The following is a 19,092-nucleotide window of genomic DNA, read 5'->3' on the forward strand; positions in this document are numbered from 1 at the left end:
ACAGCAAAAAGATTACTTTAATTGAGATTTAAGTTTATAGGTTTGAATATGCGCATGAACATTATTAATAAGAATACCGTTGCAAAAATAATACTTTAATTGAGATTTAGGTATATAGGTTTAAATACCAGAGTGAATATTATTCACAAGAATACCACTGCAAAAAAAAACTTTATTTGAAATTTAAGTTTATAGGTTTGAATACCCACAAAAACATTATTCATAAAAATACCATTGCAAAAATAATACTTTAATTGAGATTGAAGTTTATAGGTTTGAATATCCGCATGAACATTATTAATAAGAATACCATTGCAAAAATAATACTTTAATTGAGATTTAGGTTTAAATGCCAGCGTGAACATTATTCACAAGAATACCACTGTAAAAACATTACTTTAACTGAGATTTGGGCTTATAGATTTAAATACCACAGTGGACATTATTCATAAGAATACCACTGTAAAATGATTACTTTAATTGAGATTTAGGCTTTATTCATAAGAATACCACTGTAAAATTATTACTTTAATTGAGATTTAGGCTTTATTCATAAGAATACCACTGTAAAATGATTACTTTAATTGAGATTTAGACTTTAATCATAAGAATACCACTGTAAAATGATTACTTTAATTGAGATTTAGGCTTTATTCATAAGAATGCCACTGTAAAATGATTACTTTAATTGAGATTTAGGCTTTATTCATAAGAATACCACTGTAAAACGATTACTTTAATTGAGATTTAGGCTTTATTCATAAGAATACCCATGTAAGATGATTACTTTAATTGAAAGTTAGGTTCTGGACATTGGTTTTCTACTGTGTGAATTGGTCGCTGCCTCCATTCGGTCCTCCAGCGGCTGCGCCCCCTGGGCGTCTCCAGGGCGACGTGCGGCCGGAAATGACGGCGGGAGCGCGCGGACAACAGTCAGTGAGCTGTCGGTTGAAGCGAGGAGGGCGGCTGAGGTAAGATGGAGGGGGCGGCGGGCTGGTCTGGTCTGGTCTGGTCAGATTTTGTCAGTTCTGGTCTTGGTCAGGTCTGATCGGGTCTGGTCAGGTCTGGTCTGATCTGGTCTTGGTCAGCTCGGGTCAGGTCTGGTCTGATCTGGTCTTGGTCAGGTCTGGACTGGTCTGGGTCAGGGTCAGGTCTGGTCTGGTCTTGATCAGGTCTGGACTGGTCTTGGTCGGGTCTGATCTGGTCTTGGTCAGGTCTGATCTGGTCTTGGACTGGTCTTGGTCGGGTCTGATCTGGTCGGGTCAGGTCTGATCTGGTCTTGGTCAGGTCTGGACTGGTCTTAGTCAGGTCTGATCTGGTCTTGGTCAGGTCTGATCTGGTCGAGTCAAGTCTGGACTGGCCAGTTCTGGTCAGGTCTGATCTGTTCTGGTCGCGTCAGTTCTGAACAGGTCTGGATTTGGTCAGGTCAGTTCTGGTCTGATCTCGTCTAGGTCGGGTCTGATCAGATCTGGTCAGGTTTGGATCAGGTCCGGTCTGTTCCGGCCAGTTCTGGTCAGGTCTGATCTGTTCTGGTCGCGTCAGTTCTGAACAGGTCTGGATTTGGTCAAGTCAGTTATGGTCTGGTCAGTTCTGGTCTGATCTCGTCTAGGTCGGGTCTGATCAGATCTGGTCAGGTTTGGATCAGGTCCGGTCTGTTCCGGCCAGTTCTGGTCTGAAGAAGAGTCTCGACCCGAAACGTCACCCATTCCTTCTCTCCAGAGATGCTGACCGACCCGCTGAGTTACTCCAGCATTTTGTATCTATCTTCAGTTCAGGTCGGGTCTGGATTAGATCTGGTCAGGTCTGGTCAGGTCTCAAGCATAAGGATGAAGGCTCACCTCAACCAGCTTGCCTCCTCCGGGACGCCTTACCTCCTTCAGATCGGAGGTAACACGAGCTGGAGAGGCAAAGAAGTAAGATCGTGATTCACCCGCCAATAGTTACTCAACCCCCAACAGTATTTCAACAATTTCCCCGCAAAAAAAAAAGTATTTTGCCAAAAAATGTCTGTCTTGTTTAAGAAATGGCATTTAAAAAACGGTTGTAATAAATTTTGAGTAAATGTAATGTTTCCAGGTGTGAGCTTGCAGGTTATTTCTGCAAATACTAAAACAAATGTTTATTTCTGTGCACATTCTTAAAATAAGAATTCACGTGGAGTTGTAACCGTATCTTTAGCATTAGATATCTGTTGTAACTTTTGGCAGATGTCCCATCTTCTGCAACGTTGTGAAATGTGTACCATATGTAATTATCCAGCGTATAGAGCCATGGAATGTAAAATATTTACAGTTGTGATTTGTGCAGAGCAACAATATGAATTGTGTAGGAAGGAACTGCAGATGCTAGTTTAAACTGAAGATAGACACAAAAAGCTGGAGTCACTCAGCGGGTCAGACTCTGGAGAAAAGGAATATGTGACGTTTCGGGTTGAGTTGCTGCGGTAGAGTTGCTGCTTTACAGCGAATGCAGCGCCGGAGACTCAGGTTCGATCCTGACTACGGGTGCTGCACTGTAAGGAGTTTGTACGTTCTCCCCGTGACCTGCGTGGGTTTTCTCCGAGATCTTCGGTTTCCTCCCACACTCCAAAGACGTACAGGTATGTAGGTTAGTTGGCTGGGTAAATGTAAAAAATTGTCCCTAGTGGGTGTAGGATAGTGTTAATGTGCGGGGATCACTGGGCGGCACGGACTTGGTGGGCCGAAAAGGCCTGTTTCCGGCTGTATATATATGATATGATATGAGACCCTTCTTCAGACTGCACTGACAACTATACATAGAAAGACAATTCTTAAGACAAGTCTGAAGAAGGGTCTCGACCCGAAACGTCACCCATTCCTTCTCTCCCGAGATGCTGCCTGACCTGCTGAGTTACTCCAGCATTTTGTGAATAAGACAATTCTTAACTAGTCACTAAGCTTGCTTTAGGGCTGAATGACTCCAGGTTGAGCATTTATTTAATCTTGTCAAAATCTTTGGATCAAATAATACATTTTTTTAGCATATGTTCTACAAGTGCCTGGTATAAATTTGCTTTTTTGATATTGACATTCAGAAACTACAGTTGCTACTTTCAGTACATTGTTTTACTTGAAGTGTATGGCTCTGTGCCTGTACAAAAGGTGTCATATAAAAAGGTGTACAGAAAGTTTAGTACATGTGACTGACATGGTACAATAACACATGACATTTTGAAATAAAGGTTATAAAACATCAAATTTCTGCTTGTGCGGGGTGGGGGGAATCAGCTGTTTTCCACTGTCAGGAAGGAAGGGAAAGTATACCAGTACCAAACATTTTAGAGTTTTCTAAACATTAGTTCTAATTGGTTTAAAAATCCACCTTTTTACATTTAAGATTGTCGCCATAAAGAGTCACAAAATGCTGGAGTAACTCAGCCGGACCGGCAATATCTCTGGAGAGAAGGCACAGGTGATGTCTCGGGTCTTGACCCTTCTTCAGACCGAAGATTGGGTCTCGACTCGAAACGTCACCCATTCCTTCGCTCCTGAGTTGCTGCCTGTCCTGTTGAGTTACTCCAGCATTTTGCGTCTACCGTGTAAACCAGCATCTGCAGTTCCTTCATACACCAACATTAAGTTACTTCAACGTCACTTATATTGAGCATTACCTCCTAATCACCTATTGTATTGTGTGATGAATTATACCACAGGGTTTGGAACATAACTGGCTGCAGCTGTCTATGCCTGTGGAATCACATTTCAGTAGCAATTGTAGCTTTCAGATGAGAAGAGGAAAAACTATAAAATGACCTTATTTTGGTTAATCACCATTAGGAGAAATAGGTGTAATTTAATAACATTAGTTAATAGTTAAAAATGAATGAGGGAGGCATGTATGTATGGCATTTGTAACAATTTTTGTATGATTTTTTAAGAACATTGCCACGTTCAGTTTTTAGCTCTAAATGGCGAATAATAGTTGCAAATAACACAATTTTGAGTTGAATGCTAACATTTATATTCTCCAACTTTGCTGATAATACAGAAATATAAATTGGATATCCACACCAAACATACATGGCTCAAAATGTGGTCTTGTGCTTGAGGTGTATAACTTGGCAGTTCTTCAAGGCAAACAATCAATCTTCTTTCATTGGGCCAAGTCTTTTAAACCTGATGGAAATTACCATTATGAAAAATCATGAAGTTGTTACTGAATTTATTCTGAAATGTAAAACTGTGCAAGTGTAAAAAACAGCAGCTATCATTACAGGTGAACCAGACCATTCACTCCCCAAAATAGAAGATCAAAATCCTCTTCCATATTCCTCATGCAGATGGATAGACTTCATCCTGTTAAAGTCCAATTTCAAAGATTAAAATGGGCGTTTCCATTTTTTAATGCTCAGCTTTAAAATGCGTGTTGCAGTTGAAAATAAACGTGAAAAGAACACAGGTGGAGTCAGGCTGACTAATTATAGGCTATTTGAGGAGGAGCTCCCTGAATTTTAAACAGGTTCCAAGGAACATTTTGTTTGTGTTCCTGAGACAATAGTCATTTAAAAATGCAAAGTAAATTTGGTTTTCACAGTATAAATTTGTATTTCAAAGTACACTTTACTTGTCAGTTCTCATTTTATTCTTGTACGTGGACTGTAACCCTTGTATGTATTTTGTTTCCTAAACCAATCTAAATTTTATGCAAAAAAAGGCAGAAGCTCTTCAAACATGAAATTTGCCAACTCCGATAGTCCAGTATCGAAAATGCTCAAGAACAGGCTGAGAGGGAGCTATATATTTTTTCCATGTATTCTTTTCTCCCTGTTCCCTGATGACTAGTGAATTATCAATTGGAGAGTTGGATCATGTAATTTATATTCCATTAGTTAGTAAACTGGACTGGTAAGGGATGAGGTAAAAGTCATGGTGAGGGACGTTGTTTATAATAGTTCTTACAAATGATTAGGAACAATGAATTGTACATTTGAAATAACATTTTATTTTTTTCCACAGCTACTTACAAGACTGAAGCTACCTTGACGGAAGATGCAGTTTCAAGTGTTTGTCAGCTCTACTTTTGTTGTGATGTGCTTCGCTCATGTTCATCATAAACACGAGGAAAGTCTTCCTGATGACCACTATAAGGATGGTGAGCATAATCCAGAGTTCGATAGGGAGGCGCTTTTTGGCGGAGAGGTAGGAAATTCTATTTTGTTCTGTTTACTCATTTCAAATCAAAGAAGGACATAGTGTAATATTCATTACTTGATGATGTTAATTTCAAATCTTTTCCAATTTGTCCTCATTTTCTTTCACTAAATAACACCTTCATTGATATACAAGAAAGAAAGGATTGTTTGAGAATCTGGATGCTAAAACATTCAAGACAAAATCTGAATTTGACCTTTCACAAATTTATGATGATGAGAATCAGTTCTAAAAGGAGAAATTTTAGATAGCTTTGTATTTTGTTTTCGTAAATAGATTGAGGCATCAATTGCTTTGATTTTTGTGTATTTGACTTGCATTTGACAAAATTGGGGAATTAAAATTCCTATTTACCTCATTGCTGTTATTTAGAAAGAGACCTTTCTATCTTGACCTCACCATGTTCAAGAGTGCTCAGCAAATACCAAATCTGTGAGACCAAGATGTACATACAACGCAATGAAGCACAGCAAAGTGTTACAACTTTATAATGGGAACTTCACCGTACTGACCTTAGTTCTTAAAATCTCATTTGATCCTGGAACTTCAGAAGTATTAAACTAGATTAGAATGGCGACACAAAGAACTACAGATGCTGGAATCTTGAGCAAAGCGCAAAATGCTAAATTAACTCAGCGAGTTAGGCAGCATCTGTGGAGGGAAAGGACAGGCAACGTTTTGCATAGGAACCTTGACTGAAGAAGGGTTCCAACCCGAAATTTCGCCTGTCCGTACCCACCACAGATGCTACCTGACCCGCTGAGTTCCTCCAACACCATGTTTTGCTCATATTGGATGAGAGGCTTACTAACCTACTTGGAGACATAGTGGGAATCAGGTGCAATTAGCAACCTTTTGGAGATGAAGGACTCTGGTCATAATGATATTGTTCTGCTTTGGTAAAATTCCTAGTGGCTTAGTGAATGAATGAGACAAAAATTTAACCATAAAAGATGTTGGACTGTTCTGCAAGTATAGTATTGCCCTTCAAGAATAGAAACCTGATATTCCTAAGGAGTCTCCAGTTGTGTTCTATATAGCTTATTCTTAGCAAACTCTGAACAGGTGTCATTAAGCCAATGCAACTAAGAAACAAGAATAAATATCCTTGACAGCTTTACGTGCATACCAATTATGTAGAAAGTGTGAACTAGTCAATGCTAATTTAGTAATTCTGTTGCTTATGTCGTGTTCTGATCACTACACTGTTAATCTGCCTGTGAGAAATACTTTGTCCAGAAATAATACCAATTAATAAACCAGTACTGTCCAATTTCTACTCTGCCCCAACTTTTCCATTCCACTTTTAGTTTTATTTCCCATACACAGCAAACACTTAATATCAACTCCACTCTGATGAAAATCCACACTTTATGAAGCTCAAATGTAAAGTTTAAATTATTTGTATATATCACAGATATTTTAGATTCCATTCTTGCATTTGCTCACTGATAAAATGATTTTCAGGGGTTTTGTTCAAAATAATCTATGTGTGTAATTTATTTTTCTTACCCAGAGTGATGCAGGTGAATTTGCTAAACTGAAACCCGAGGAGCAGCAATCTCGGCTTAAATCCCTCATCAGGAAGATGGATGCAGATTCAGATGGCTACATAACCAAAGGTGCAAAACTGATTAATTACCAATCTTATAATGAGCACTGAAGACATTTTTTTAATGCAAAAGCAAAGTTCATGGTTGAAGTAAATTATCTTACGTGAAGTTATTCTGTAACAGTCTGAAACTGTTGCGAGTACATCAGGCCTGTGCACATGATTTTCCATGGCACTTCACTTAACAGGTGGATGTCTTGTACACACAGTTCTTTGAAAGAAAGAAATTGCAACTAAGGTGAAAGTTCTGAATGTAAAATAAGGCAATGTTAGAACAAAATACAATTCAAAATGAGAAGCTGCAATTTCTTTACGGAGCACTCTTGTTTGCCACAGATGAGCTCAGTGCATGGATCCAGCAATCATTCAAACATTATGCCACAGAAGAGAGCAAAGAACAATTTCCTGAGCATGATCTGGATGGTAATGGAGTTCTTAGTTGGGAAGAGTATAATATTCATAGTTATGACCGAATGCTGCATTATGATGAGAATACCCCACTGGAAGATGAAGAAGAAGAATCGCTCAGACAGGTGAACATAGGCCCCTGCTTAATTCAGATTTCATGCTCAATACAGTTTTCAAACTTCTATTAATATCTAATGTACAGGGTTACTGACTAAGATACAAAATGAAAATTGTAAATTGCTATTTATAGTTCATATAGTTACTTCTGGGTTATTTAAAATAAACGGTACCTACGTGGGATGGACCAGATATTCTTATTGAAAACATTTTTTTGTAGAACTCAATTTCAGCAGTAATATTAAAACTGCATCAGTTACCACATTTATTTATTCGTTTTTTTAAATAATTGGAGAAATCAAGAAAAGCTCTTGATGAGACTAGTTGTATCTCTTTGTGAAAGATTTTAAATATTTAGTTAGGCCATTAATCTGAGCAGAAATTTGAACCAGAACATTCCCAGGAATGATTGGATAAACATATGATGACTTCTCCAACTTTAGATAGTTCCTCTGTCCCTCCCTTCCCCTCCTCCTTCCCAGATCTCCCTCTATCTTCCTGTCTCCACCTATATCCTTCCTTTGTCCCGCCCCCCTGACATCAGTCTGAAGAAGGGTCTCGACCCGAAACGTCACCCATTCCTCCTCTCCCGAGATGCTGCCTGACCTGCTGAGTTACTCCAGCATTTTGTGAATAAACATATGATGACTGTTTGACGGCACTGGGCCTGTACTAGCTAGAGTTTAGAAGGATGAGGGGGGGGACTTGAAACGTAGCAAGTAGTGAAAGGCCTGGATAATGTGGATGTGGAGAGGATGTTTCCACTAGTGGAAGAGTCCAGTACCAGAGGCCATAGCCTCAGAATAAAAGGACGTACCTTTAGAAATTTTTAGAAATTTAGGAATTTCTTTAGTCAAAGGGTGGTGAATCTGTGGAATTCAGTACCAAAGATGTAGAGGCCAAGTCAATGGATATTTTTAAGGTGGAGATTGACAGATTCGGGTGCTGTCTGCATGGAGTTTGTACGTTCTCCTCGTGACCTGCAAGGGTTTTCCCTGGGTGCTCTGATTTACTCCCACGCTCCAAAGATGTATGGGTTTGGCAAAATTGTAAATTGTCCTTAGTGTGTGTAGGATAGTGTTAGTATGTGGGAATCTCAGGTCGGCGCAGACTCGGTGGGCTGAAGGGCTTGATTCCGGGCTATATCTCTAAATTAAACTAAAGTAATTGGAGCAAACAACTACGCTCTCTTTAGAAAGTATGATTTGTTAAATTAGCATCAAGGAGTTTATGTTCTACGCACAAAGTGCATTGGGATGCCAAATGCATGACAAACAAGTGGTAGCATACAGCTTTCTGTGATGGATTCATAATGGTGCTTGATATTCATTGTGTATGTCAAGGAGTGATGAGCATAGAGAATAGGATCTTTTGCACGAGGCAAAGGGTGTAGAAGATTTAAATCGTATTTCAAGGTGATTTCTCTGCATTTCACATTGATGAATTGGGTGATAGCCTGAAATGTTCCATTGGGTGCTGCACTTGAGCACAACTCAAAGGCTTACACCATGATATTCTTTCCAGGTGTCTTTAGTTATTAATCTTAATATAAGCTTCCATTATTTTCCACTGATAATCGAGTAACATTTTTTTGAGTTCTCATTAACCCGTTAGTGTTTGTGAATTTTTATTTTTTTCACCCGTTCTATGTGTTATTATCTCTTATTCTTTATATAATTCCAGAAAATTTACAATTCTATGGTTTTCATATCCTTCCTTATGAACATATCTAGAATTTCATATGAAGGTAGACACAGAGTGCTGGAGTAACTCAGCGGGTCAGGCAGCATCTCTGGAGAGAAGGAATGGGTGACGTTTTGGTTCGAGACCCTTCTTCAGACTGATGTCAAGGGAGGGGGTGGGACAAAGATAGAATGCAGTCGGAGACAGAAAGACTAGTTGGAGAACTGGGAAGGGGGGGGATAGAGAGGGAACGCAAGGGCTATCTGAAGTTAGAGAAGTCAATGTTCATACCGCTGGGGTGTAAACTACCCAAGCGAAATATGAGGTGCTGTTCCTGCAATTTGCGCTGGGCCTCACTCTGACAATGGAGGAGGCCCAGGACAGAAAGGTCAGGTTGGGAATGGGAGAGGGAATTGAAGTGCTGAGCCACCGGGAGATCAGGTCGGTTAAGATGGACTGTTCAGCAAAACGATCGCCGAGCCTTCACTTGGTTTCGCCGATGTAGAGCAATTTCATACGGTAGTCCAATAGTAACGAATTAAAATTCTATTTCAAATTCAACATTAATCCCTTTTATAGTCAATTTCCAGTTTTTTTCCAAAGATATTCAGCAGCCCTTTTTACCTTTTTAATGTCTGTTGATCTGGCATTCTTTTCTTTTAAGTTCCTGCACCTTTACTTCACTCTGCTATTCCATACTTCTCATAGTATTTATCCTTTTGGTGTTGATTTTCAAAAAATATGCTGAACATTTTATTTTCTGGTGTGGGACTTGCTGTGAATGTAAACTTTTCAACTTCTCATGTCCACGAATCCTTCAAAAATGATGTTTGGATAAGGACAAAATAAATCTCAATATTCCGGGTTAGCTGTAGAACATGTTTTACTCAAAATGTGAAAAACAGAAATTAGAATGATAAATGGATTATTTACCCAGCTTGAGTGGCATGGAGCAAATGTTCTTAAAGTCTATTGAACCAGAGATGAATCGGATGAATTGGATAAAAGTGCCTTACCTTTTTTTAAAATCTTTCTTTAGATTTTTTTGAAGGATAAAAAGCGCTTTGACAAAGCAGACATTGATGGAGTGCCTGGACTGACTTTGGAAGAATTTGTTGCATTTGAGCACCCAGAAGAAGCTGAGTATATGACGGTGGGTTAGAATTTGTTGTTCACAGTACATTAAATAATACACATAATTTGGCACAGGGATGTATCCTGGTAATCCTGGATTCCATAAAAATCTAGTCATCTTCATAGCAAAAGTTTTCCCTTCTCCCATATTTGTACCTGTTAGGCCTCATTACAATGTGATCCTATCATCAAGGCTGATGTCATCAGACTTTCTGAACAGATAGTCACACTGAAGAATTCATACAGAAAACCAAGAAACTTTTAAAATTAACTTGGTAAATACTATGGACTGGATCTGGCTTCTCAGAGTGGCCAACTGACCAGACTAACCATACATAGAACAGTACAGCACAGGAACAGCCATAATATCTGTACGAAACATGACACTAAGTTAAATTAATCTCTTCTGCAGGCATGTGATCCATATCCTTCCATTCCCTGCATATAAATAAATGAGCTTACTTGAAATCGGCTTTGAATCATATCTGATTCCACCACTGCCCTTGGCAGCACATTCCAGGCACCCACCACTCTCCGTCTGAAAAAAAACTTGCCCCGAGCATCTAAACTTTCCCCTTCTGATCTCAAACCAGAGCTGGGTGATCTCACTTGCTCCACGTGCTGGACAATGCATCCTCTCCAAAATTTTAGTTATTGTCTATGTACTTCTAGAGTAGTAACTGGGTAAACAAGGATGTAAATTATCCAGGTAAAATTCTTGCAATTTGAAGGATAATTTATACAGTATCTACCGGCAGTCATTTAAGAACTTGTTTGGTAATTACAACAGACTAATCAAATGTGGGTGATGCCATAACTGATTGAATCATATCCATACAAATGCTTCAATTTTCTTATTGCAGGACTACGTCATACAGGACGCTTTAGATGAACACGACCGCGACAAAGATGGATTTGTGAGCTTAGAGGAATTCCTTGGTGACTATAGGAAAGACCCAGGTAATTTGGTTACTCTAATATTTATAACTTAAAAATATCAAGTATATATGTAATATTTTCTCAGTAATATAACACGGACTATGGAGGGATTAAATTATTTGACCAATCTTGATATTTTAGTGATCTTACAATGATTATTACATTTCTGAAAATTCCTTTTGTTTGTCGCTACCCATACATATCCCACCATTCCACACATTTCCTCTACTCATTATTCCGAAATTGCAATCAAGACTCCTGCACTATCGTCTGTGTTTTCTTTTTAAAAGCCTTTTCTTTCCTAAGTATCTTCTCCCCAGAAAGATAGATTAAGTAATATTTTGCCGAATTGCCAAATGTTGAATTTTTGTTTTCAAAATTGGTAATGATGCACACTGGGCTCTTTCACCTCTGTTGCAAAACCTTGCGTAGCAAATTGCACAGAACATACATTGAAACCTAGCATTCCCTGCATTGCCCTCATCTCGAGTGTGGTGTTGTGAAAAGGAAAGGGCAAAATCAATTGCTGAAGGAGGAAGATGGGAAAATCAAGTTAAAAAGTCCTGGGCCACTACTGCCTGCTACACAGTTATATTGGGGTGTGATGACAATTGAATGGGTGCACAGACATCCAGTTAACTGAAACTGCTGCTATTTGATAGTATTGTAAGCCTATAATCTCAGATGTTTTAACATATCTGAAGTAACCGCGGATCATTTATCGTCAGTGAATTTTACTTTGATGAGATGCAGCGTGGAAACAGGCCCTTCGGCCCACCGAGTCCAGCGATCAGCCTGTACACTAACACTATCCTACACGCTAGGAACAATTTACAATTTTACCGAAGCCAAATAACCTAGAAACCTGAAGGCTTTGGAATGTGGGAAGAAACCGGAGCACTCGGTGAAAACCCACGCGGTCACAGGGAGAACGTACAAACTCCATACAGAGAGTACCCAGTAGTCAGGATTGAACCCGGGTCTCTGGCACTATGCCTACACTGTGTACACTGAGTATGAAATTAACCTTCTTGCAATCCTTTCCCCAAGAATCTGAATACTTCCCAAAGTGCAAATTTCCATTCTTGTTAACATGTGGCTAGTTAGGATTTATCTATTTAAATATCTTATTTACGCCTCTTGGAAATAGGCGCAGTGGATGATCCTGAATGGGTAACTGTGGAAAAGGATCGGTTTGAAAATGATTATGACAAGGACAAGGATGGCAAACTTAATAGACAGGAACTTTTGTTGTGGATTGTTCCAAACAACCAGGACATCGCGCTAGATGAGGTAAATATGTTTTAAAAAATTTTAACATTTAAAAAATATATATTAATCCTATGTCACAGTTATTTTTTTTGGCCCTTGAAAAGTTTTGGAGTTTTTTGTGGAAAGAGAGAAATCTTAACGTAGAATCAGCTGAGTGTACTCCCAATCTGAAAATCACCTTTGGCTATCATTACACAGAGGCCATTGGACAAATGGTGTAGGTAAACCAAGTGATATAACAGGTGCTGAAACAATAAGAATCGACTATCTAATTCATGTTTTTCATAGCATAAAAAGGGCAACTGGCCCATTGGTTCCATGCAGCTCACACAGCATTCTCATAATTCCCGTTTTCCTGCTTGTTTCCATGTAACGATTTCTCTCTCACATGTTCATCAGCTCCTACTTGAGTTAGATATTCTATGGGCTAACGGAATCAAGGGATATGGGGGAAAGCAGGAATGGGGTACTGATTTTGGATGATCAGCCATGATCATATTGGATGACGGTGCTGGCTCGAAGGGCCGAATGGCTTACTCCTGCACCTATTTTCTATCTTTCTACTTTGCAGGTACACCAATGGGAATTTACACCACCCAATTAAAGCTCTGTTATACCTGTTATACCTGTCTGTTATACCTGTTATTAACCTGCAAATCATATCTTTAAGGAAACTAGAGCACAAAAACAACACTGGAGGTCAAGATGTAACTCGTTGTTAGAGTTATGAGGCAGCTGCTCTATCTCCTATCTCACAGTGCTTGTCTATATGTAGAAATGAGGAATTGTAGATGCTGGTTTACAAAAGATGGATACTAAGTGCTGTAGTAACTCAGCATGTCAGGCAGCATCCCTGGATAACATGGATAGATGATGTTGCGGGTTGAGAACCTTCTTCAGACTGATTGTATGGGAAGAAAGCTGGGGGAGAGGAGAGGCAGGACAAGGCCTGGCAGGCGAACACAGGCGAGAGGTGTTTTGATAGGCAGATGGTTTGAACAAGGTGTGAAACAAAAGGAATGAAGAGTTCGGAAGTGTGAAGTCAGAGGAAGGAATGTGGCTGGATGGGTAGGGCAGAAATGGATGCAAATCCAGATAGTTGGGCTGAAGCGTAATGTTGGAGGGAAACCAGAAGAAGTCATATTCAGTCTCATGCTGCATTATTTTTAAGTGGGGATACCAGATTGGATATTGAGTGTCCGAGAGAGAAATATTTTATTCCCGTAATACTTTGACAATAAAAATTAAGAGGTCATTTAAAAAAAAAACATTTGAAAGTTTCTGCCCTACCCATCCAGCCACATTCCTTCCTCTGACTTCACACTTCCGAACTCTTCATTCCTTTTGTTTGATCAATATCAAGGTAGAGAGTGAATGCAAAAGTGCAATAACATGGTGTTAATGGGTGATCAATGGTTAGTGCAGGCTTGGTGGGCCAAAGGGCCTGTTTTCATTCAATTAAAAGAAAGAAAATAATATATTAGGGAAAAATTGCGCATAATTGATCTTAACAATTAAGAACCTTGTATGAAGTAAGGAAAATGCTAAGATTAGAGGAGTAATACATTACTTTGAAAGCTTCAATAGTGTCATGTTTTGGGAGATTTTGTCAAAAACATCAGCAAACCATGTCTCTGATACAATCTTAGACAGAACAAATAGTACATTTGAATCTGAATGAAAATCAAAATGAGAGCAAAAATTAGCATTTTTTAGTTTCCTGGTACAGTAACCATACATTGGCAGGTGGAGTGGATAGATTGTCATTTTAGATGACAGATTGACAGTAATACTAAATCTGTAGTATGAATTGCATATAGTACATAAGATGGAGGCCTCAAATGTGACAAGAACAATGTATTCATGAAATGGAAAATAAGATTTATTAATTTACTGTGTGGTCCAAAATTCAACAGACTTCTAAACTAATCACTAGGTGGTGTACTTGAGCTATGTTACTTTTGTCATTCCTCCAGATATTCTCAGTCAAAATCATATTTTGTTTAAGGCTGTTAGTTTAACATTGCGAGTTTCTGTTCTATAACAGGCCGATCATCTTGTGAAAGAAATGGATACAAATGGAGATAGGAAACTCACAGAAGGAGAAATAATGGCTAATCAAGATCTCTTCCTCAACAGCGAAGCAACCGACTATGGTAGCCAGCTACATGACAAGAAATTCTATCATGATGAACTCTAGTGCCAATAATCCTCCAGTGATAGGTTTGTTTCTGTGAATAATTAAATTTCTTAGACCACCTTCAATGAAACTTAACAGTTGGACAAGTGCTAATCATTAATAAGCTTTAATAGAATAAAATGAGCAGTCAAATAGATTTTAACAATGTTACTCCTGTTACAAAAAAACCTGCATTCCTGCTATTCTACTTGCCTTTGATGGTAATCTTGTTCATTCCTGTTTCATTTGTGTTGTCATGAAGGGAATTCCCTAAATTAGTGCAGACACAATTGCCTTTGAGAATATTTGTAGTCATCACAAAATGGTATAGGTTACAAATAATAATTGTACTACCTTTTGAAACCAATGTTAATATTTTTATAAAAGGTGGAGTATCAACTTTCACTGCCATAAGGCAGTACAATACGTTTCAAATATTTCTGAGTAAAGAAACTTCCATCTGCTCATTAGTTTTAAATTTTAAAATGTATACATACCGAGCAGATATTTAGAAAAAAAAACACTAGTTAAGACAATGAGGCCTGATTTCTTGTTCCCGTTAGCTTGATTCTTTAATACATAGCTTTATGATTTTGCCTTAAAAATCGAGGAATTTCTTCTTAGGAAATCTAATAATTGGTATGGATTCTTTTGAACACCTATACTTAGCACTTAAGCTGCTACTTCACTTAGCAGAGGAAAAATAATGTGAACATATTAACCATTGTAGTCAAAAGTGCTTTCTAGGTTTAATCTAAAAGCATGGTTGGAACAAAACAGCATCGTGGCTTGTACCAACTGTTAACTCCATTATCAGGGACCAAAGAAAAATCTGGATGTGGATGAACTGGGAAAAGTTAAGACCCCAGGAGTGATATCTTCACCAGGAAAAACATAACATTTACAAAAAAAGTTTTTTTGAAAATCCCCAAAACATTTATAAATTTAAAACATTACTTGAAACTTGACATGGGCTATACTACCTGTTTGGATGAATTCTTTCATTGTAACTTTCTTCTCAAATTGTTTATAATAGTGCATTAAGATAGATGGCCAAATAATTGCCTCGTCTGTGTTTTAATTGTTTAAAGTTACCAATTGAAGAAGATCAATTCTATGGAGTTGCTATACACTTTCTAATTTTACTCTATAATTTATTATTTGAGCTAATTTATGTTTCAGTGGTATCACTTGATGATCCACACAAACCTGTCTTTGTACGATGTTCTTTCTTGGTTTACACTTTGTCAAGGACAGGGAGGGAATGCCCATTTCAGCCTGGGTTTTCTGCAAAATTCAATATGTACTTCCTGATAAATGTTATTTCTTTAATGGAATTGATTCCAGAACTTGGTTACATTTGTACTTTTTTTAGCCTTCCTTCCTCTTGAGCTAATAAGCCCAGTACTCTAAACTCTGTTCAGTGCCACTTGTGTGTTCCAGAATCAAAATAATGCTACTGTGCTGTCAGTCTCAAATAAATAGAATTGGCACAAAGTCTGCATGACTAACATCTCAGAATTGTTAATGACTTGGTTTCTACAGTTAACTTGACTCGACACTGCTGCATCCACAAATATCAGCTTGACACCTCTAGACTGGTTATGTTCATACAATTAATTAGTATGCATCCTGTTTTGTTCTGTGCAGAATATTTTGCAGTGCAATGCTACTGAAGATGTGCTCTGCTTTATCCTTCATATCTCAGTGTTTCTGTAGTTCCGATCTATTACTGAAAATGTTGTTCCTAAAACTTCACAGTTCCGTTTTGTTCAATATATGAAGTACCCCACTATCAGCATTGTATTCTCGATATGGTTTAGACCTATATTTCAGTGAATGCAGCTGGCTAATTAACTTTTGAACACTATTGAATCTGCATCTGCAGTAGTTACACTAACTTTGGATATTCATATGATTTACACTTAATTTTAAAGATCTGTATTTGCTCATTTATAATTTCTATATCTCTATTCCTTTTCTTGTATACACTTTGTTCAAGGTGACTTGGAATAAGATAATTGTTTTTTATTAATTTCTTTGGTTATTTGTTAATGATTCCATATCACCCTTTTAAAGTGACCAGCATTACTGCTGAAAACAACAGGAAAAAATGTTTCAGAAGACATTAATGAATCATAAAGATATGGAAAAGGTCTAAGTGGCATCATTGACATACTGGGAGAGGGGGGGGGAGGTAAAGAATCTTAATGTGAGTCAAAACACAAAGTTTTTTTTTAATCTGCAGAGAATGTCAATACTTCATAACAGCAGCATCTGAATGTTCAAGCTGTAACTTAATGTGTTATCAATGAAATCATTAATACTTCAGAGTTCTCTTTTGATGAATAACCTTGTTACTTTTTCACTGAAGTTAAGGAAATGTTTCCTTTTACAAAGTTAAGATACCTTTTGATTAGTCTTGTCTAGTTTTCTGGTTTATAACCAAGATGACAACCTGACTATATCTTAAACCAATACCACTACACCCTGTATTTTAAAATTAGATGTTTGCCTCAAGTTCAATTAAAATCCTGTGAAAAATAAATGAATTGCCTTTGTTTTTCCTCTTGTACCATATATTAGAATTTATTGTAATTACCATTTTGTTCATGTGATGAATCACACCCAGCAGGTTACCCTATCTTTATCAGAATCACTGTTAATTTCAAGCACTGTTTATATTTACCTAAATTACTAGTGAGACACAAAGTACATGTGCTATATATAACACCAGGGCAAGCGCACAACCAAGCCAAAAGCCAAAGTATCTTAACTGCTAAAACACACTTATGCTAAGGACAATAACTAAGTCCATATGCAATAATAATCTATCGACATATTAACAAGCATATAAAAACTGATCACGTGGATGCAAGTATGTCATTGGGGTTATCAAGTGGACACCTCCCTTCACTGGTGTTCCATTGAGTTAGGCCCACAACACTTCGGGAAGACTCAACAGTTAGTTCTAGTCATCACGGACCTCACCATCTCCGGCGATCTACCCCCCAATGCCTCCAAACTCATAGTTCCCCAGCCCCGCACGGCCCGATTCTACCTCCTACCCAAAATCCATAAACAGAACTGTCCCGGCAGACCCATTGTCTCTGCCTGCTCATGCCCCACCGAACTTATTTCCACCTACCTCGACTCCATCCTATCCCCCCTGGTTAAATCCCTCCCCACCTACGTCCAAGACACCTCACACGCTCTCCATCTCCTCGATAACTTCCGGTTCCCAGGCCCCCACTTCCTCATCTTTACCATGGATATCGAGTCACTCTACACTTCCATCCCCCACAAGGATGGTCTCGAAGCCCTCCGTTTCTTCCTCAACCGCAGAACCAGCCAATCCCCATCTACCAACACTCTCCTCCGCCTAGCAGAGCTGGTTCTTACCCTCAACAACTTCTCCTTTGACTCCTCCCACTTCCTCCAAACCAGAGGCATAGCTATGGGCACTGGCATGGGCCCTAGCTACGCCTGCCTCTTTGTCGGGTACGTCGAACAATCCCTGTTCCGGGCGTACACCAGCCCCATCCCCGAACTCTACCTCCGCTACATCGACGACTGCATTGGTGCTACCTCTTGTACCCATGCAGAACTCACTAACTTTATACACTTCACCTCCAATTTCCATCATGACCTTAAATATACCTGGACTATCTCCGACATCTCCCTCCCGTTTCTGGACCTCACCATCTCATCACAGGAGACAGACTAGTGACGGACATTTACTATAAACCCACTGACTCGCACAGCTATCTGGACTACACTTCTTCCCACCCGATCCCCTGCAAAAAGTCTATCCCCTACTCCCAATTCCTCCGTCTAAGCCGCATCTGCGCCCGGGGTGAGGTGTTTCACACTAGGGCTTCAGAGATGTCCTCGTTCTTCAGGAAACGGGGCTTCCCATCTTCCATTATAGATGAGGCTCTCACTAGGGTCTCCTACATCCCGCAGCTCCGCTCTTGCTCCCCCTCCCCCCACTCGCAACAAGGACAGAATCCCCCTCGTTCTCACCTTCCACCCCCACCAGCCAGCGGATCCAACAAATCATCCACCAACATTTCCGTCACCTACAACGGGACCCCACCACTGGCCATATCTTCCCATCCCCTCCCCTCTGCGTTCCGCAGAGACCGTTCCCTCCGCAACTCCCTGGTCCACTCGTCCCTTCCTACCCAAACCACCCCAACCCCGGGCACTTTCCCCTGCAACCGCACGAGATGCAACACCTGTCCCTTTACCTCCCCCCTCAACTCCATCCACGGACCCAAACAGTCTTTCCAGGTGAGACAAAGGTTCACCTGCACCTCCTCCAATCTCATCTATTGCATCCGCTGCTCTAGATGTCAACTTATTTACATCGGCGAAACCAAGCGCAGGCTCGGCGATCGATTCGCTGAACACCTGCGCTCGGTCCGCATTAACCAAACTGATCTCCCGGTGGCCGAGCACTTCAACTCCCCCTCCCATTCCCAGTCTGACCTTTCTGTCATGGGCCTCCTCCAGTGCCATAGTGAGGCCCACCGGAAATTGGAGCACCTCATATTTCGCCCGGGCAGTTTGCA

The 19,092-nt window shown here is 39.5% G+C and overlaps 1 protein-coding gene across 2 annotated transcripts; it reads left to right on the forward strand.

The window, feature by feature from the left end:
* Positions 1-899: 899 nt before the first annotated feature.
* Positions 900-17,063, forward strand: rcn2 (reticulocalbin 2). Of its 2 annotated transcripts, none has more exons than XM_078429821.1 (8): positions 900-971; positions 4,977-5,159; positions 6,688-6,793; positions 7,120-7,316; positions 10,031-10,144; positions 10,989-11,085; positions 12,215-12,357; positions 14,384-17,063. In XM_078429821.1, the coding sequence occupies exons 2-8, from the start codon at positions 5,010-5,012 to the stop codon at positions 14,534-14,536; spliced, it is 960 nt and encodes a 319-aa protein (XP_078285947.1). In that variant the 5' UTR covers positions 900-971; positions 4,977-5,009; the 3' UTR covers positions 14,537-17,063. The 2 variants fall into 2 exon arrangements, with proteins under 2 accessions (XP_078285947.1, XP_078285948.1); XM_078429822.1 differs by having other exon boundaries at positions 4,977-5,112.
* Positions 17,064-19,092: the final 2,029 nt, after the last annotated feature.

Source organism: Rhinoraja longicauda, chromosome 38, assembly GCF_053455715.1.
Source record: "Rhinoraja longicauda isolate Sanriku21f chromosome 38, sRhiLon1.1, whole genome shotgun sequence".
Classification (NCBI taxonomy): Eukaryota; Metazoa; Chordata; class Chondrichthyes; order Rajiformes; family Arhynchobatidae; genus Rhinoraja; species Rhinoraja longicauda.